General features: G+C 36.5%; 2 protein-coding genes across 2 annotated transcripts; one reads left to right on the plus strand and one right to left on the minus strand.

Annotated features, from left to right (window-relative positions):
• The first annotated feature begins 68 nt into the window (after positions 1-68).
• On the plus strand, positions 69-17,071 carry LOC148958998 (vesicular inhibitory amino acid transporter-like). Its single transcript, XM_089111321.1, has 2 exons — positions 69-3,790; positions 14,658-17,071. The coding sequence occupies exon 2, from the start codon at positions 14,926-14,928 to the stop codon at positions 16,321-16,323; it is 1,398 nt and encodes a 465-aa protein (XP_088967447.1). The 5' UTR covers positions 69-3,790; positions 14,658-14,925; the 3' UTR covers positions 16,324-17,071.
• A 2,102-nt stretch (positions 17,072-19,173) lies between these two features.
• Positions 19,174-21,800, minus strand: LOC148958999 (uncharacterized). Its single transcript, XM_089111324.1, has one exon. The coding sequence runs from the start codon at positions 20,456-20,458 to the stop codon at positions 19,751-19,753; it is 708 nt and encodes a 235-aa protein (XP_088967450.1). The 5' UTR covers positions 20,459-21,800; the 3' UTR covers positions 19,174-19,750.

Here is a 21,800-nt window from a genome sequence, read left to right on the forward strand (position 1 = left end):
ATTATGTTCCTGGTAATGTGCAGATAGTAAATTTTTTCTGTCGTTGGTACTCCTTAGTGAGCCAGTCAGTGGAGGTTTTTTTTAAAACTTGATGCAATTACATCAGTACATAAATATTTTTAATATTTTTATTGGTCACCATCCGTTATTTATTTTTATAACTATACGAACCATTGGTTTGGCTCCATTTTCGATGATAATAAAACACCCATTTAGCTCTTTGCCAGTTTAATCGACCATTGGTTTACAGTAAGCTATCAGTCAGGGTTAGAACAACTCAGCCCATTCCCATACCCTCCCCCTGTTTTTTCTATCAAAACAAGCGATTGATATCACCATTGCATCTCATGACGAGCTAAAATTGTGTTGAGAAAGCACTGATACTTTTCCGACAAGCGGGAAGGAACCAGCGAGTAACATGAAAAACGAGTTTGGACAAGACAATGAATGGGCCTACATTAGTTGTTAGCCTAGTATTTAATGAAACATGTTATTTCGCCATCCTTTTTCTTCGCCACACTTTGATTTTAGATTTTCTAATTCCTTTCTTGGTTCATACTACATTGAAGCCCTTTGGTTTTACCACTCTCAAACAATTCCATATTTCGACAATTTTCAGACAATGTTTTGTTATAGAATTAGTCACGCCGAAAAATTCTGTACATATTATAACAGGAAAACTTATGTTTGAATGTAGGATAAAATGGTTTACTAAACATCGTTTGTCTTGTCAGACATTCTCACAGATGTTAATTTTGGTTGCGTTCTCACGTTGACCTTGCTGTTATGTTTAAACCAGAATCTTTAACAATGCATCGATCATTTAGAATTTCACTATTGACTCGTAGTTGAAGTTTTGTTATACTTATGATAAATAGTCAATAATTAAAATGATTTTCAAGAAGAGAACAATGATACTGATTTGGCGCCATATTACTGACAGCTCGCCCATAGAGCGTACATTGTCGTTGATTTTGCTCTGGCGTCAGTGGTTCATATTCTCAAGAATAGGTTCTGTTTCAATTTTGAGAAAAATCATCATTTGATTAATTTTTTATGTTTTTTGCTATTTGTTCTCAAAATCATGTGTGTATCACCATAAGACACTGTGGTTCATTAGCCAAAGATTAAACAACCCTCAAATAGTAGCAAAAGTTTATAAAAAAAGGGCATTTTGAAATTTCTTTTATTTCTATTGTAAATAATGTTTAACTGCAAACAAGTTTTATCTTATGCTAATGCTTCAACTTCGGCTAAAGAAAATTCCACCTCAGCTTGGTTCCCTGCGTTAGAAACGCGATAAAAACGCAATAAAAACGCGATAAATATGCATTGGTCATTAGACATCCTACGTGAACGTGGAATACTAATACAACGCCTTTCAGTAAAGCATATTGAACAAAATTTGAACGCATTTTTGTAGAATTAATGCATTCATATATAATAAGAAGTTATAGGGAATCTAAGGCCGTGTTGGTATTAATGTGTATTCCCTATGACACACTGAATATATTCACAAACAAGGTGCGTCTCTTTCAACTCTATGGGAAGGTACGTTCTTCCAGCTTGGGCCAGTAGATTTTCTCTAAAGAAACCAACAATGCGTCGTGTTTATGTATCCATCGAATTAGATTCCATCCAAATGCGTTAGGACATGTTCAAGGTTCTCTTGGGCGTAGAAATTATTTTTCTTAATACGCAATGGCAAATCGTACAGCCGCGACATTTTCCTTGATTACCAGTCAACTGGATTCAAAGAAGCAAACAATGCCAGAAGGCAGGTGATACTGAGGTCAATGACGTCAGAGATGACATATCTACTCATGAACTCATTACGTCAAATACGAGTTTTCAGCTCAACTTCAATCTGTATCCACAGCTAATCGCTTTTCCATATTGTAAGGTAATTACTGTCTTTCACATTTGATCAACTTGTATTCTGCTTACCTCCCAATTGCTGATACTACGTCGAAGACTATTCTACTGACTTTACTTATTTAAATCAAGTCGATATTAATGGCATTTTCCTGATTTTGCCGTGAAGTGCTAGTGAAGTGAAGTATATATACTGGCAAAACCATAATTACGTCATGCGGCAATGGTTGCACAGGGTAGGGCGTTTTTGCTTCCAAGCTTAAACATTGGTGTCTTTTTTAAACATTGCGTGGGTCCCTTTTGATAAGAACAATGGATTCCACCCCTCATTAGGCTTTGGGCCGTCATTGTTGATGTTTACAGTTTGGTATGTAGGATGGGAAACATAACTTTTGGCGATAATTGATTATTTTCTTGATAGCAAAAGTTACCTTATTTCCTCTAACAAGTACCCTGGGCGCTTTTAAATTCTTAATGGCTTTAATAGGGGCGCTTTTTCGAAGGTGGGCGTTTTTTAAAGGGAATACTTTGTTTTTATCAGCTTTCTGTTAAAACCCTCTCTTCTTCTTAAAATCTAAAGCATCTACGAAAACTTAACATTGGCGAAAACTCCCAATGGTAAAGATTCAACGACACTTAACTTTACTTAAATTTTTTTATTATTTCAATAACAAAGTTCAACTCAAGTATTTAAGCTAAATATTGAAGTTATACAAGATGTTCCTCTTCATGAACAATTAATTTGTTTATATGCAGTTACTTTATGCGAAAAGAATTGGTTATGCCATGTGATCACGATTTGGAGGCAATCAGGCTTTAATTTTTTATCAAATTACTATAACAAGTAACGCATATGTATCAGATCAAGACCAACGCATTCTTGAAAGGAAACTAAACTTTCACATCGGCAGTCACTCTACGTCTTTGACCTTTCTTTGACCTTCTTTGACCTTCTTTGACCTACTTTCTTTGACCTTCAATTTCACTCCCAAAAAATAGGTCAATCGATGATCTCAGTTACATCACAAAATGTTTTGGACCATTTGTAGCACAAAAAATTAATTTTCATTTCTTCTCCCGTAATCAATCTAGTATCTCAGTCTTTGTCTAGCCTATCAAAACTGTCCTGTTCTACTCAATTAGGCGTGTAACGTTTTGTTAAAGATAAACATGGATGTATGATACATACTGCGATACCATGCATTTTTTATCATTCTAGCTTTAGTCACAGTGAAATCCAAGATGACGTCTGCCGTGCTGTCAACCTTTTCAGTCAAATTGTTGGAATGATATTAGGCCGAATTCAAAGAAATTAATAGAATTAGCCTGGGGTTTAATCAAGCATTTCATTGCTTTTTCGATCTTGGTAGAGAATTCGACACATTTTATGCTTATAAGCTCGTTTTACTAAACTAATTGCTCTGAACATGCATTAAAATTTAATGTTTTGAAGAGTTCATCTGCTGCTTTAATCGTTGATGCGAGCTATGAAACAAGTTGGTGTAGTTGATTAAGATTGATATCCTTTATCTCTACTGACAATGCACGTCTTGACTTGCAAAAGATTAAACATAGACCAGATGTATACACATTCACTATAAGAGAGGTTGTTAAGCTAGAGTAAGCTGTTGCGATCCAATTAGCGGTCTTGACATACAAAAGAAAGTGCTTCAAACATCTTGTTAACCGAGACAAATATGAAACTTTATTGCATTTGCTACTTTTCTTGATAAACTGCACTGTTCTAACTATGAATTGTTGAATTCTAGTTTTCAGTTATACTTCTATGATATTTCAGCTACACGCCGGCAATGGATTTGCATTCTGCCTAGTATGATCTGCCATAGTTACATTCGCCGGAGGAATTCAATCTTTTCTAAGTTCTACATGCCGCAGAAGCATTGAAATTAAATCGGTGAGTTTGTTACGAGAATTTTTCCACGTTTTATTTATCACATGATTTGTATTCTCTTTTCGTTTATGTTGAACCGCGGAATTGCTATGGTAGTAGTCCTTGGTCGTAATCTCTTTCTTTCTTTCTTATGAAAGCCAGGATTGAGAGTAGAAAGTCAAGGATTTGTCGGAAGAACGGCTGAAACGGTCTCATGAAGTTTAGGAATTTTCTTAATTTCAAAGCAAATAGAAAACCTGATTATAAAATTTTTCATTTTCACAACTATCTCGAAACAAAATTAGTTTGCTGAACATGCAGACTTTAAACAATAATATATTTTATTGGGTGTTTCCCGTTTTCTACGCCATCATCATCATCATTGTCGGCTCGTCGTTATTGGCAGATGGCATCCACATGTGGTTCTAGAACCTTTCTCGTGCATCCTTGTTGTTTCTCTGAATTTCCCTGTCTCATCTTTCCATCCTTTCCTACGTGTTTATCTACTACGCTTTCCCGTTTTAGCCACTATTCTATGACTGTCTATAATATATTTTGAATGACCCCTTGAAGTTAAAAAATTGTTGAAAACCTCTCTGAAAAGCCTCTACCTCCCTCCCTCAATCCTCATTGACCATTATCTTTTCTTGTTCATTTTTGTTTCCTATTTCTTTCTTTCTTTCTTTCTCTCTTTCTTTCTTTCTTTTTTTCTTTCTTTTTTTCTTTCTTTCTTTCTTTCTTTCTTTCTTTCTTTCTTTCTTTCTTTATTCCGGCTTCCAAAAGCAGTCTTAGCTCAGGCTTTCAACCCATTTATGTTGATCCTCAAATCGAGTGTAATCTTTTATAAGATTTCGACATTCGCTACACTGAACTGAACATGAAAGAGTTATTGTTGTTGTTGCTGGTGTTGTTGTTGTTGTTGTTGCCTATCAATTTTTATTCGTGTAAACTAATAGCTAATGACATATACGTTCTTTATCTTTATGCAAAGTTAACTGATGGAAAACGAAAAAAAGGATACTGACTACACGCGTGTATTCATGAAATGTTAATAACAAGCAACATTACACAAATATTTATTATTGACATGGAACTGAATTTTGATAGGGGCTGCAACTGCTGTTGGGAGCATTTCATTGTTTTGTCATAGTCTTTAAACGCTTTATTTTGCCTGTGCAGATTTGCCTATACCGAAACAGGTTTTGCCTAAAATGACATGATTTATTTGGATTCCTAAAACCATATTTTGTTTATCCTCAATCTTCCCGTGACACATTGCTTCTTAGTGTCCTCGCAAGATTGCTTAGTTGTGGTGAATACTTGTTGGTTTTTTCCAGTACTTTTCTTGCAATGTTATATTTCCTAGAGACTTTGATACCTTCTTCTCTTTTAAGGCCTTTACAACATTGCTCCCTTGTGCAGGATTAAGGACTTTTCCATGTTTTTTGTTGTTCGCCATAATTCTGATAGATACCTTCCACTTAAGCAGCTTTTCTATTAAAGTTTTATTCGTAAGCTTCATTATTGCATGTCCCGGTACGTCCCATTTGTTTTGTTTGTCACTATTCACTATTCAGTAGTCGCGCTCATATGTAACAAACGTTTCGATCCTCGTCATCATCAAATATCATACAACAGCCCGGGTGAATTATTTCTAAACAACGCCCTTTCTAAACCACGCCATTTTTAATTGATGGAGACGACCTTTTTCAGCAAACTTTGTAACGCCCTTTTTGGCTTATTAAACAATATCTTCTATCCCCATCCTTAACAGTTTTTATTCATTTAAGAAGAATAATTGCCCGCAGCTCGCGCGCGATAGCGCGCGAGTGAAGGGCTTATAGTCTGCCCCGCGTATAAGTAGCATATGGAAGCTTCAGTTCATGTTGTCAGCACTTTGTCAGCAGATTTTGTCACTTTTCTGCTGCCATGACAACTGTCAATCAATTTCATTGTCAATCAATCGGCTTTGTCGAAGAGGTCGTTAACCGCCACCTCTTTGTGCGGAAGGGAATTATCTTCGGAGCGTTGCTCTGCCAAGACTCTGTTAAAGGCCCTCGGTTTTTTTGGCACGAAAACGGTACTGCATCACAGCTCGGTTCTCCGCAATGGATGGAAGTTTTGATTCGAAGTTTTGGGAATCAAAACAAGTCGAATGCCACACCTTTCTCCTAAAAACTCGAGACCGTACGAGCAAAAGTTATGATTGTCGTGATTATCGCCTGTACATCGCTGTACGAATCCTTTATCGCAATCGATTTTAACTGTACCCGTTCTATCACGTGTCCATTTTCATACGTCTTTGTTTACTTCACGAAAACGAAAAATAAATGTCAAACCCTCGAAAAACTTCATGTTTTTCAAAAGGGCGTTGGATTTAAATCAAAGGCAAACTGAACACCAAAAATTCTTGATAAAAAGAATAGTTTGGCATCAACTAGGGCAGCTGTTTTTATAAAATTGTGAAAACCCAGGATGGTGTCTTCTTCGAATATCCTGACCTAAATTTTCAAAACAATCATTATCAAGGAACTAATTGTTTGCGGGCAGTACTAGCAAGAGCTATTTCTAGTGTAGTTTATGTTGTAGCAGTAGTGGATGATACATCAACCTAGGCCTCAGTCTGGGAAAGAGTATTTATTCTTTTCATTCTACCTCGAAGTTTTGCTTTGTGCCAGTGTTTTGGACTCTTTTTAATTATTTACGAGCAATGGCGTCATTCGATATAAGGTTGCGTCACATAAAGCAAGCAAACTTGTTTATTTATTTTTCCAGACGAGGACTTCAATGCATATGTTTACTTTTGCTTATCTTATTTGAGTTAACTGACTCTGGAGGACATAATATAATTAGGCAGGGCTATGGCTGTGAAAATCTGATTTCTCACCTAACCGAGATGATCTCGATGGTTCTATATACTTTCGAATATGGAGATTCAGATCCAAGTTGGAACCAAAAAAATTTGCCTCAGTAACACATGATTCATGACGTCATCGATAACGGCAAAGACAGTCATAAATTCGCTATATATTCAAAATATATTGTAAAATTTAGCAATTCTAGGTTTTACGTGAATGCGCATTTCAAGAGCTTTCAATTGATGTTATATATAACTAAGTTTGCTCACGTTTGCTTGTTTTATGACGTCAACTGTGTTGATCTAAATATGTTTGATTCTTCTCGACATTATTTGACTATGCTTGACACTAATAAGCCATAATAATCATCGCAATGCTCATGTGTCGTTCGACAGTACTGACAATAAAGCAGTTTATTTACAGAGCGATTCTACACCTGGTCACTGCAGGCTTCTATACAAGTGTTGAAACAGGATTATCTAGTTAAAATTGTTGGAAAGCTAATTTCATTCAAATGTTGAGCTAAAAGTTTTCTCTTTGCTTCTATGCATAATTACTTGTGCGCTGGTAGTGAAAATTTCATTGCAGCCTTAGGGTCCCTAATTCTTCATCGCTTCCTCTCCGCATCGAGGCTCGCTGTGCATGCACAGCTCATTACGTTCTGACTACAGATGTATTCCTATTGGCTATTCCAACTCGCTCTTGACAGCTATAAATCAAAAAAGGAGTATATCAACCCCCACACGCCCATTCCCATCAGTTTTTTACAGAAAAGACTGAGGACAATGCAAAAGTGAATTTGGGAAGGGCTGGGAGGGTGAAGAACTCAAATCGGAGTTCGCCGAGTCTCCTCCAATTAGGATTTCCTGCCGCCAGTTTATTGAGAAGTTCTGTCACATCTTTCCTGGAACTATCTGGAAGCAAAAGACGACGCTACAAGCGGCACAGAACTTACTGTTACGTTTCTGGTATTTTCTTTAACCATATGTCAATGCACTTGGGCTTTTGCTGATAATATATGTACTTAAATGAAAGCTTCATCAGATGCCAGTTTCTATCTTCCTATACAGGCAACAAGTCAATTGTACTACTTCTTTCTCTTTGGCGTATCGGCCTAGTAGAATAGGGATATTACCCAATAGTGGTAATACAACTGTTCTAGACCTTCCAAGCATTTTGCGTGAGACACTCTTATGACGTTCTCACGCTCACACGCACCAAACTAGGACTCATACTACACATACTACAATAACACATACTACAATAAATTTTGGTTTATTCGATCGTATTTAGCTTTCTTCTGAATCCTAGCAAAAATCCTCTTTTCTAATAAGTTAAGAGGTGCCATATTAATCGGAGTTCCAGTTCAGTGTCATAATCTCTTGTCTACAGTCACAGACTACCTCTATTGCAACTATGAAACCCAGTAGTTTTTGTCGAAATGTACAGCGATCTCCTTTTAATAGCGTGAAAAAAGATTTGAATCATCCAAAAGTTGATGAATGGTTACGGCAACCTGCAAAAAGTGTTTGTTACAGTATGTAACAGGTGTTTACCCATTGTAGGCGTTGCCGAAGAACTAGAGGGCGTGACGAACAAAAATGTTCTAAGGGTCACGGGCCCAGATCAGGATGAATTCCGGATCCACCTGTCGCCTTGAGATCACATACCCATGGTACCAGAGTCTAAGAAATTGAAAAAGGATCTCCATTCCCCTCCTGATTTCTTGGGCTCCAGTGCCCATGCTAGAGATCATATAGCATCACAAACATTTTCCTCATAATTTCGAATAAACTCGCTGATTTTCAAAACTGAAATTTGACAAGTCTGGAAACTTGACAATGCATACGCTCCAACATTGAGCTGGCTGAGTGGTGGTAGATATTGGACCATATGCCTTCATACTACCTGACCTGTTATCACATATTGTTTCAACTGAACAGCTGAACATGTTTGGTACCTTGCAAGGATTAGGAAAAAAAATTGACGGGGTAGTCCGATACTTTCACTGCTGCTTTAGATTTCCTTTCGTAGCTCAAATAAAAATTTGTGTGAATATCTCCACAAAACGGACAGTTCTGTAAAGCGAACAGTTTTTTGTGCCAATTGTGTCCATGTTATAGAGACCCCAACATTTATTCAAGGAGCGATTATAAAAGGGGTGTATTTATCTATCAAGGATCATCAATGTTGGTTGTATTTTGGGGACGGGGCTGTTAACGAGCATTCTATGTAATTTCTTCCATTAAAAATCAATGAAATGCAATAAGGAACACTCGAAAACCAATGTTTAATCCGTGTCTGAATCTTTCAAACCACTCTATACTGCAATTGATTTCGTCTGAAATGTCTTTCTCTTATTAAAACCAAGGAAATAAATAAAATTTTGAATTACATTCCTCTTAGAGTCACTCATTTCGTTCGTTTTCATTTAATATTCTTTTTACACAAAACCCTTTCAGCAATGAATTAAATCTAAATAGCAGTTTACAAATAGAAATATATCGGTAATAAGAAGCCTTTTAAGAATCAATTCGCTGTTCTTCCAGAGAGAATTTCTTTAGCATTATAGATGGGTTTTTAGTTGTTTTTTAAAACGATCTAGCATTAGTAGTTCACAAATTTCAGCAAAAGTTTTGTTCTAGTGCTATATAGTGAAACTTTTGATGGCAAATTTTGTCCCTTACCCGGGGATCTGGAGATCTTTACATATATATGCCTAGTTATATAGGTCGATTTCAAAAACCTTGGTTCGTATTTGTCACATAGACTTTCAGAACAAAGATACAATCTTGTAGGCTAGAATATTCCTATCCTAGCGAAAAAGATTTTCTGCATTTAATCAAGTCGCTGACCAGTTATCCTTAATTCTTGAGTTCTTAGCTATGAGTAGGAGTGATGTTGTAGTACTTCGTTAATTCGTTCTTAAACTACTTCGTTATCTGACAATTACAGCCGTTATCTTTCTAAACAAAATTCTTATGTTAGGGGGGCGGGGGGGAGTAGGATTCTTCAAATAAGCGCTAGACGTATGCGAATCCCCATTGGTACTCTGTTATAATGGTAATAAATTGTCTTCAAACTATATTTTGAGAGCTGCATCCTTGCTCGTCTATAGTGTGACAGTCCCAAACGGCTCAGACTGACCTGGACTGACCCAAACTGACGCAGACCGACCCGCACAGACCCGGATTGACCCGGACTCACCCGGACCGACCCAAACTGACGCAGACCGACCCGGACTGACCAGGACTGACCCGGATTGACCCGGATTGGCCCGGACTGACCCGGACTGACCCGGACTGATAATCAATGTAGTTTAGCGTGTTAAACGTTGATTAACAATTACCAAAGATTAAATTGATTAGATAAAGTCTTTGTACATTTGAAAGTTAAGTATATTTGATGTAAAAGTGTGCATTTTACTTTCAAATGTACAAAGTCGTGATTCGATTATATTAGATTTTGACCAGGGCAGATCCTGGACCTTTGACCAGGACCTCCCCAGAAATGTTTATCATGGAAATAGAATAGCAGTTTTTGAAAATTTTAGTTAGCCTTGATTTTGCGAAAAGAAAAGTCCAGCCTGATATCTTGAACAGTTCTTTCCGTATGAAACTTTCTTTATAATTGATCATTTTAAAACCTCCTTTGAGTCTTCGTGATAAAAAAATTAAGTCGGAAAAGAAATATTCTCTTCAGCATCTGCTTCAAATCTCGCTTTTCTTCAAATTTTTTTGTTTTCTTTGAAAATAAATCGACTGAGTCTTTCTGTAGACTATATCTTTTCTATTATATCTCTTTCTTGCAAGCAATTAGGTTATTTTCAATTGCCACTATTAAAACAAGATGCTTCGCTCAAAACAAACCGGTGCAGCTGCAAGTCCAAGGAGAAGCAGGGTTTTCTAATGCGTTGTTTTGGAAATAGCAAGACAATTTGAGAGCGTTCCTAGGCGGCGGTGCCCAGCAAAACACTCAAATGGTTATTGTCACAAGAGCCGATTTTATTGATAAGGAGCCCTTCTGAGTCTACCATAGTGACAAGCTCGACAGATTGGCTTTCACGGACTCATTGTCAAAGGGAGGCAGAGACGGCAGAATATTCGTTTTGTTAAGATGGGATTTCTGTCACGATTCTTTGGGGATTCGTTTCACAATTCAGCTGAGAAGGGCTTGGCTTTGCAAAATTGTTTTGAATACAATGAGAAGAACGAGCAATGAAAATTCTCAAAGGCTAAGGAAATCGAGAAATAAGCGGGATTTCAAGTGAATAATTAGATAGGGTTGAATCAAACATAGGCTACCGCTAACAAAAAGCTTGAATAAGAAGATCCTTGAATTCAACTCGGTGCACTTACATTTTCATAAACATTTTAAGGAAATCGTCTTTCTTCACAAAATAGTTGCAAATATTGCGCGCTTTCCATGCAATATGTAAGCGCATTTCTACCCGAAACAAGAAAATAAACAGTGCATATTTGACTGGAACAGCCCTTTATTTTCTCATAGGTTAATGAAAAAATGGAAGAATGCCAAGTAAACGAAACTAGCTTTAGTACGATACCATTCTAATAATTGAGCTTTTCGGTTATTGAAACTTTTTGCAATTCTCAACAGGCTTTTGAATTTTATATTTGCGAAAAAATCTACATTTTCTTTCGCGATTAACTTTCATGATTGATCATGAATCGAAGTGATTATATACTGTTTTTGGGCCTAATGTTGAAAGTGATAAGATACCTCAAAATCAAGTTGAAACAGTGCTGAATGTTGGTGTATGCTGCCCCAATTACGGTATAATCAGTCAGCGTTGTCTTCACATTATCAAATTTATGAAAAAGTTTTAAACTCAATGTTATGGTCATTGTAAGGGAGGATTTCTGCCCAAAGCTACAAGCTTCCACAAGAATGTATATCCAGACAGAAGCTAGCTTCATTCTATCCTCCTAAAGCCGGCTGTTGCTTTAAAGGATAGGATTATTCAATCATTCTTGTTAAAGGTTCAGCTTCCTTCTGTCTAACCTCATTTTCACATTCTATAAAGAAGACGATCATTGTGAAAACAAAAAATGAATTATCTCGCATCCCATAATCTTGATTCAGCATGATTTTTTAGAAATCAAGTAATATATGCAGTTTCAAATTTCGACAATAAGTTCTTGCAGAGCGACCCTGTAAACAATTTCTAGAGTGGGAACTTTGAGATATGATTTGTCTCGCTACTGCCAAATTAACTTATAGTCACGGCTTAAATTTATGCTTTAAGTTGCAGTCACATAGTATTTAGACTGGAATAACCGAAACAGTTGAGTTAAACAAAACATTTGAAGTCACATTCCATTTATCTCCCGTTCGTTTTTTATTCACTATATTTAATGTTGGTTTATGCAATAATAGCTAAAAAACACCAATGTGTAACAATTATAATATAACTAAAGATAAATGTAATGCTTGCATGCTTGTCATATATCACTAAAAAACACCACAGAAAAACATGAACACCTACGATGCCTGCCAAAAGCACTTGGAACACCCAGCAAATTACGCTGCATTTCACATCTTTCATTCCTTTTCCGAAAAAAAATACTACTTTCGCCCCCTTCACCCTAGAACAATGTTGATAATTTAGAGAAATATCATAAAAGAAGGGCAAAAGAAAGTGCTTTCTAATATCCTTACCCGTTTGATAGTAAACCAACATTGGTCCGTGGGGGAGAGGGGGATGATTGATTTTGACCTTGGAAAATGACGTCTGTGTTCCAAGACTTTTGGCAGGCATTGTATGGCTGATATAACTCACAGTTTTGTTCAAGATATCAACGTTTTTAGATTAGGAATCTTCAAGTTAAGATCCTTCTTTTTGTAAAACTTTAAGACAACTAGAGTTTTCTTCTTTGCACGATGGGCCTGCTTATACTTTCTGTTTTGTCTTATAACTATACTATATTCCCTACACATCAAAACCGAAGTAATATCGTAAGTACTTTAGATTGCTTGTATGTTGTTACCTCACTCAAAGAGCTTTCATTACTGTTACCACAGTATTATTTGTGGTCTCGTGAGTAACGCCTAAGGGTAAGAAGAGAAAGTAGCCGAAACTTCATTTAGATGCATTGCTGGAGCTGTAATCATGAAAATACACATATTGACGACTTATCTGCAGTTATTGTCTCAAAATTGTACCATGGAGACTCATGCTAAAATATACTCAACTCCCTTACTCAGGTTGTTTGCTTTAGAAATATCGTATCTTTTCTGATATGGAATTTAGACGACTTTTGCCTGTTGGTAGCAATCTATAAAATCATACACAAAGGCTTAAATTATTGATATGCCTTTATCATAAATACTTCAACATTGATGACGCTATATCCCTTTGCATATGAAAGTTTTATCCATAGGCTAACCGCAGCGCGAAGTTTGCTGCATTATATCGTAAAGACGATGAACAACTGCTGTGTATTTAATCAGGGGGTGTCAGTCTTTACATGCAGTCGAAGCTCATTGCTGTCGCATTTCAGCCAATCCACTCAATGCTATTAGAATTTGTTTGCATTTTGCAAAGTGTGCAGCTTTGATTTCACATCCATGTTTTTAATCACAGAGTCAATTCTAACTGCGATTAGTGATTGTCAATCAAATGATCATAAATTGGTATCACTAATCGCAGAAACCAAGTCATTTTGAGGCATAACTTATTCGTGCTACAGCACCCCTCTGGCATTATCTTATGTTATCATCCAAAATCAGCGATCACTTACGAAATTATGCAGAGATATGAAAAAGAATGTCATAGAGAATCTTTCAAACTATCATAGGGAGTTCCGTATTTATTCGAAGGCGAAAGAAGAAAAAAAGTCACTTAGTATTTTATTCCCACTTACTAACGTCAAGGTATGCTCCAGAGTCTAGCTAGAACATATATATATTTATATATATATCTGTTTTTGCTTGATAAACAATTGATCATCATCCTTTTGAGATAAAGCTCAAGAATCTGGTGCAAAATTTTTAATTACGATAAGAAATAACATATATACGGAAAAATTACTGTGCGATGTGATTTTTGTGACTTGTGCTTTAGTCTCTCGTTTGTACGGGGCTGTTGAATCCCCTTTCTGTTTGAGACCCTCTCTTGTTATTGAATATCAAATTGAAGCCAGTTTTACTAGAACTTAGAAGTAATTTCTTTCACTGTTGGTTCCTCTAATGTCATTATACGCTGAGGATCGTGTGGTATCTCTAGATTACCGCCTATCATTAAAATTATTTATATATTCTTTATATATTATAAAATTCTCTCCCAGTTATACCTAATGAATGAACTATCGTTTGGTTCTGCCATCTGCCATTCCATCGTTTACCTTTGAAGACCTTACTCTTTTCCTCTAATAGCTTTAGATAATTATGCTTAGCCTAACGCCACCCGAAAGAGTTTTGTTTTTTGATCGACTAAATCTGTTTTCATTCCTTCTTAAAGCCAAACCACCTTATTTAAAGCAAAGTTTATAAAATGAACAAATTGAGGGGTGCTGAAATAATTGAGAAGATTAGCTAAAGATTTTGAGGCCTTCCAACGCTGGCTAGATTTTAAATCGATGTAAAGCGTCTTTGTACTTGTTAAGCAGGGTTTCCTTCTCGTTTTATGTTAATCGCGGTACCCCCGGTGGTAATCGTGATTCTTCAATAGAGACGAAACAAAAAGTATATGCTTCTCGGGAGTAATTGCAGATCTGTTATTTTAATGATTTTCGTAAGATCGGTCTGTCTGGGCAGCTCATGTCTCCAAATGAGTAAATTCGATCTCCCGATAAGAAATCGTTTATAATGAAGAAACACGTAGATCCGGTATTGAAAGCTTCAAGATATATCGAAATCGACTTGACAGCCAGTCACAATTACTGTAAGACAGTACATATCTACGTCAATTATTTTTTAACAGTTTTAAATGTAATGAGATCTTTGAAACTATGTAGATGACTTCATATGGTTTTTCATCGACATTGCAAAAAAACATTTTGTCGTATTTTTAGGTCAATGCTTCGTTGGTGCACGCTATTAAAGACAGAGTTTATGTAAAGTGAGGTTTGTCAAAATTATTGTGGTTTTTTAGCTATATTTCATGCTCCTAAGGCAGAAACCCCCGGTTTTGGTGAATTGCGAGCAGCTGGCTAAGTGAGAAGCCTCTGCGCCTTGCGCTGATTTCTATCCACGACCGTTCGATACTTGTTTTAAAAGAATCCTGAATGAATTGCACTCTGTTATAAAAAGAAGAAAAGATCCTAAATAGGACAGGAAATCATGAATCCAGAAACTTTGTCCGAGAAAGAGCTGGCAGAAAACAATGGAGATTTTGACGAGGAGGAGGCAAGTGAATCGTCACAGCTTATAAATGCAGGCAGTCTTAACACACGAGAATGGTTGAAATTTGGCGTTAAGTCAATGGCAAGACGCTGCAAAATTGTTGATGATAGCGAGAAAGCGGGACTTATACCGTCTTTATTCAATATCATAAATGCAAATCTAGGAACCGGGATTTTGGCGATGCCTTTCGTTGTTCGTCTGAGTGGTTATTGGGGAATTGCTACGATCATCATCATAGGTATTCTTGGTAATTACTCAGGCAAAAAATTAATCAATTTGCTGTATGAATACGCTGATGATGGCACAAGAGTTCGTGTTCGAGATACATATGTCGACATAGGAGAAGCATTCTGGCCCGGCTATGGCAAATATCTTGTCCATTTTGCTAATTTCTTCGAACAGTTCTCGCACTGCGCTCTTTTGCTGATAATGCCAGGAACTGTTGTAGCACACGTTTTTCCTGGAACGGAGATGAGCGAAGGGACGTGGATCTTTCTGATTTCGTTAACAATCTTGCCAACAGCATTTCTGCGCAAAATGCATCAGATTTCTTGGCTCAGCGTTGTCACTGTCATGACAGCTGTTGTGATAAGCATCCTGGTTCTCATCTACAGCCTCACCCACCACACTCACTGGAGTGATGACGTCATGCCGCAGTTCGATATTCGCCTCATCCCGATTGGTATCGGTATCGTCGTCGTAACCTACTCATCGCAAGCGTATATGCCCGCAATTGAAAGAAGTATGAAAGATCCTGAGATTTTTGACCCATTGATGGACTTTGCCTATACTCTTGTCGCTGTCTTCAAATTCGGCATTGGTGTCATTGTTTTTCTTGCATTTACCGACAAGTCAGATCAAATAATGACACTAAATTTGCCTCATAACATACTTGGTATTATCGTCAACATTGCTGTTATCGTCATGTCGCTTACATTTTACACAGTCCCGATGTTTACGATCTTCGATATCATCGAAAACCAATTTTCATTGCCATGGCTTGATTCCTTGAAAGACAACGAATCAAGTGTCGCAGGCTTGAAGTTTATAACACCCAATCTGCTGTTCCGTCTCGCCTTGGTTTCTAGTACTATTTTCATCGCTTGCTCAGTACCCCATTTCAGTCTGATGATGGCTTTTGTGGGCAGTTTGTCAGGCATGCTGCTGGTGTTTATATATCCCAGTTTGTTTTACATAAAGATTCGATGGGACGAAATTTCGAACACGAGTGTTGTAATTAACTTGAGCATTATCATGTTCGCATTTTTCTCAGGCGCATTCGGAATTCTGTTCTCAGCAAGGGCCTTGTATAGTGTGTATAATGAATACGATTAATAATTGTCTTACATTCCATCGAATATGTAGTTCAGGAATCGTAAGAAGGAACTGATTTTAAATTTAACCAAATAGTTGATGTGGTAGCTACACGTCAATCATGGGGTTGATCATGAAATGTTATTAAAGTCCAACTACTTGATGTTTTCTTATTTTATACTTCTTGTGTTGGATTTGCTTTTTAAGTTGTAGACTTGGCTTTTCAAACCAGTGCTGCTCTTAACGAGTAATGAAAAGAAAAAGGTACATACCCTTTTTGATAATTTCAGCTTTCTAAGGACTACTCAAATGCTCCAACCATTAAAAGTCTAATTAAATAGGGATGATTGGAAAATAGAATTGTTTCATAGAATTAAGCAAACTTGATTTTCTGATAGGTGAATCTAAATTCGTCAAATTTTTAGAATTTCAGATTGAGGACTGAAAACAAGCAAATATGTTTACTTTGAATGTGTTTGTTTTTACCGATTAAAGAATATGGCTTGCCATATCCACATGTTTCTTGAAGATGGCTTTCTTAGAATAGCGTAAGATTATGGTACAGACATAAAAGGCTTTTTTTGAGTAACCTTTACTAAAACTTAAACCAAATGCTGAAAATATTGCCTCTGGCTGAAACTGTTACCTTGTGCTGAAACTAAATAAATGCAAAAACTGTTGCCTTTTGCTGAAACAAAACGAATTCTAAAACTGTTGCCTTTTGCTGAAACAAAACGAATGCTGAAACGTTTGCCTTTTCCGGAACCAATCGAATTCTAAAACTGTTGCCTTTTGTTTAAACTAAATAAATACTGAAACTGTTGCATTTTGTTTAAACTAAATAAATACTGAAACTGTTACCTTTTGTTTAAACAAAGCAAATGCTAAAACTGTTGCTTTTTCCTGACACAACGCAAATGCTAAAACTGTTGCCTTTTGCTGAAACCAATCAAATCTGTTGCCTTTTGCTGAAACAAAACGACTGCTGAAACTTTTGCCTTTTCTGAAACCAATCGAATTCTAAAACTGTTGCCTTTTGTTTAAACTAAATAAATACTGAAACTGTTGCCTTTTGTTTAAACTAAATAAATATGAAACTGTTGCCTTTTGTTTAAACTAAAAAAGTACTGAAATTGTTGCTTTTTCCTGAAACAACGCAAATGCTAAAACTGTTGCCTTTTGCTGAAACAAAACGACTGCTGAAAATTTTGTCTCTTGTGAAACCAATCGAATTCTAAAACTGTTGCCTTTTGTTTAAACTAAATGAATACTGAAACTGTTGCCTTGTGCTGAAACAACGCAAATGCTAAAACTGTTGCCTTTTGCTGAAACAAAACGACTGCTGAAAATTTTGTCTCTTCTGAAACCAATCGAATTCTAAAACTGTTGCCTTTTGTTTAAACTAAATGAATACTGAAACTGTTGCCTTGTGCTGAAACAACGCAAATGCTAAAACTGTTGCCTTTTGCTGAAACAAAACGACTGCTGAAAATTTTGTCTCTTCTGAAACCAATCGAATTCTAAAACTGTTGCCTTTTGTTTAAACTAAATAACTACTGAAACTTTTGCCTTGTGCTGAAACAACGCAAACGCTAAAACTGTTGCCTTTTGCTGAAACAAAACGACTGCTGAAAATTTTGCCTTTTCTAAAACCAATCGAATTCTAAAACTGTTGCCTTTTGTTTAAACTAAATAAATACTGAAACTGTTGCCTTTTGTTTAAACTAAATAAGTACTGAAACTGTTGCCTTTTGTTTAAACTAAATAAGTACTGAAACTGTTGCCTTTTGCTGAAACAAAACGAATGCTGAAATTTTGATTTTTGCTGAAACTAAACAAATTGTTAAATCGTTGCCTTTTGTTGAAACTAAAGTTGCGTTTGCACAATGCCGGATAACTTTTGATCCTGATAAAATGTTACAGGGATAGGCTATCCATATACACGACCAGTGGGCTATCTGTATCAAAATTGATTCAAGATCAAATGCTACCCGATATCGTGTAAGTACCGCCTAAACAAATGTTGAAACTTTTGTCCCTTGCGATACTAAAGAAATTGACCTTTTTAAAGGAAAAAACCTTTTTCCTACACTTTGCTGTGATTTGCTGGACAAATATCATAGCAGTTCGTAGTGTAGCCATGCCCAATTTTTGTCAGAAAGTTAGCCTTATTTCTAGAGTTTCCAGGGGAATGTTTAAGAGTGGAGTTTCAAAGCGTTATTGCCTTTAGACAAGTAACAAATGCTCTATTGTTTGTCCTTAGCTTGACTTGAACAAACTGACCTTCAATGGCACCTTTTCCAGTGCACTCAAAAGTTACGGTGAGGTGAGAGAACATGCATAAATTTAGTTTGACTTTGTGACTCGATTGGCACGAAGAATAAGACAGCTCTCGTTAATGTGCTTGTGCATCAAATATTTGTAAAGAAATCTTTTTCTGTTAGCTGATACGTTCTGTTTACTTCTTTCAGCTTATTTTGTTACAAAGAAAGCTAAGGCTAGTACATCTATTTGCATTCGTGTTGCTCATATTTCAAGGAATTTGTTGGCTGCAAGTTTTATAAAGTCGCAAATTTAGTGCAAACGTGCTATTTGCAATGATGATAAAAGGATTCACTAAGTCCTTTCCACCTTTCCTTTAGGGCCTTTCCACAATCAAGGAACGTTTTTATTGCAATGATCTATTTTAGGTCTTAAAGTAGTTCGTCAAAAAAATTGTTTCAATAATTAGCTTCTTCCTTGCTAATATCGTTCAAATTGAGAACCGTAATATATAACTATTATTTTACTATTTTCCCTTGTTTGTAATGTAATTACAATACCAGGCCTATATTATACCCATAGAACAGTGCGAATATCAAAATAACGAGCTTTGCGCATTTGTTATGTTTGGGTTAATTATTCAGAGCTTCTGACATAGAGCCCAAAACAACTCCCTCTTTACACAAAAGAGTGAATAGGTCTTACTAGGCCACAATGTCGACGCAAACCAAAACAGAAGTGTCACGCTCTTCACCTTTTCATTATATCACTCATTTTTGACAATTGGTTTGTCTGATAAACGTGAGAATATTACGTTTGATAATCTTTGTCGTGATGACCAACTTTTGCTTTTTTCATACGTCTTATTTAACCTGCACACTAATCAAATGAACCAAGACATATTGGCCATCTTCTAGATTTTCGATAATTAAATAAATTAGAATCTTTTAACTGGATGATGTCAAGTTAAAGCTAAAGCTGTCTAAAGCTGCTTAAACAGACAAACGAAAATAAATCTTTTGTAAATAAATCCCAAAATTTATCCTAACATTTGGTGCTATAACTTAAATGTCTCCATTCCAAAAATAGACTGGGTACTTTAAAGACTTCTTTGAAAAAAGATTAACAATAAACTGCAACTGAAGTCTCTGTTTATAAAAATTAAACAAAAATAAAAGTATTTTTTTCACAAACTAGTTATTGGATTTTTTCCTTTAATTATTTCAAATTTGCTCTCTATCATTTTACGTGCTCTGTAGCATTTACTCAACATAAGGCGATAGTAACCGATTCTTCCGTTCAGTTTTCTCATAAGGGCATAACGCGCACCCTGGAAGTGGTAGTACATTGTTCCTCTTTCAACTTTTCTAGGAAACAAACCCATCATGTCATTCCGCCTGCTCATTCCCCATGCGCGGCGCAGCTGTCCCAACGGTACATGTGAAAACCTTTGCAAATAATGGCCACTACATCGTCTGAGAAAACGTGATGTGCCAAATTTCATCACTGGTGGCCTGTCACTGAGAGCAGCCATACACCATAACCATCCCGGAATGCTCGATAACTGCTTCTTTTCAAAGTATCTCCCGTATACATATGCTCCCATTACTAGTCTAGACTTGTATAGAAGCTTGTATAAGTCGTGATATGATGAAAATGGACCTTTTATCGGTGAATCAACATTGAAGTCAATGTAGCAAAGTCTTTTCCACGTGGTTTCGCAGCAACAGCTGATAATATTCAATCTTTTACAAGTGAGGCCTAAGTTTAGCAGATCTCTGGCCTCACAAAATGCAAGTATCTTCATCAATACCTCTGTGCACAGCCCATTCAAACTTGCATGATCATATGTTTCGGATGATTCTATTTCCCGTTTTTTTCCTCTGGTGAACATGATAATTATAACGATGAACAGATACAGCCTTTTCCTTAAACTGATTTATTTATTGAGCGTTTAGCCTTGAAGTTTCATACGTGCTTGCCCCATAACGACAAACCACTTTTGATTAATGCAATATAACGTCAGATTGTTGCGTTGAAGCGAATGTAACAGTGGCAAATTGAACCGGGCGAACCTTCTTTACCCGTCAAATACAGCTGATCCATAAATCTGATCAATACCTTACGCACGGTGAATTTAGAACCTAGGAATCAGAGTGTAAAAGCGACTGTGCTCCACTTTTCAAGACCGTGACAAAGAAGAGTGGCTGTTTAAGTAATCAAACTCCACTTATAAATGCCTTTTATCGAAGAAATGAGTGAATTATTACAATATGATATGAAATGAGTGAATGATATAGATGTATTGTTTATAGTCAGTTTAGGCAGGTCAATTATGACTTCTTATACAAGAGGACCTCGGAATTCGTAATAAAAGACTTTTCTGTGACGCCATTTTGACACCTTCGAAGAAGACCATTACTAGCAATTAAACAAGACAGAAAATCGCTGACTAATTGGTATAATTATTCATAGGTAGATTTCTTAAGCAAGAGTCGACATGCAAAATCATGAGAGCCAATCAAGCTCAAAACCACTCACATCATTCTTCTTAATCGCGTCTTTACTTAAAAAGTCACTGAAAAATTGACAAAGATTTTTTTGATTTCCTGTTGCTACCGTTTTAACTGACATCGCCGAAATACTGATCAGATCATCTTGATTTGCAAGTTTATCCTGCTGTTTAATCGCATGATCCAATTGCACCACTGTATGTTGGAAGAATGTGCATGAAACTAACCGATCATGAATTATTGTAGGTTTTGTAATTTAGGGCCCGGCTCCATGCCTCTCGTTGAAATGATTGTCAAGGGTACAAGTAGTGACGTGTGTTGACGAGAAAGCTAGCCATATGTATAGTTCAGTTATACGAAGATGTAACTTTCAGCAAATGGCGCCCAGCGTGGGTCACAATAGATTCTGGAATAATTGAGACGAAAAAACATGGCTGGAAGAGAAAAATAAATGTGAGCTGGAAATCAAAGGGTCGTCTAGAGAGTTGTTAAAAGAGATATTCGTAATCGCAGAGATCATATCGAAGTGCAGAGGTTCAGCAGAAATATTTGAACAGGTTATCATTGTCGTTAAGGAAGTGACAGATCGATAAACGAGGTGCCTACAACGATTCACGTCACGACAAAATGTTTTTAAACGAAGGGTTATCAATCATAATACAATAATGGGATGCCACTTCTGCAAAAACTAACACTTTGCAAGCAGTGGTGACCAAATGAAGA

Source organism: Rhopilema esculentum, chromosome 11, assembly GCF_057945365.1.
Source record: "Rhopilema esculentum isolate cy_ngs chromosome 11, ASM5794536v1, whole genome shotgun sequence".
Classification (NCBI taxonomy): domain Eukaryota; kingdom Metazoa; phylum Cnidaria; class Scyphozoa; order Rhizostomeae; family Rhizostomatidae; genus Rhopilema; species Rhopilema esculentum.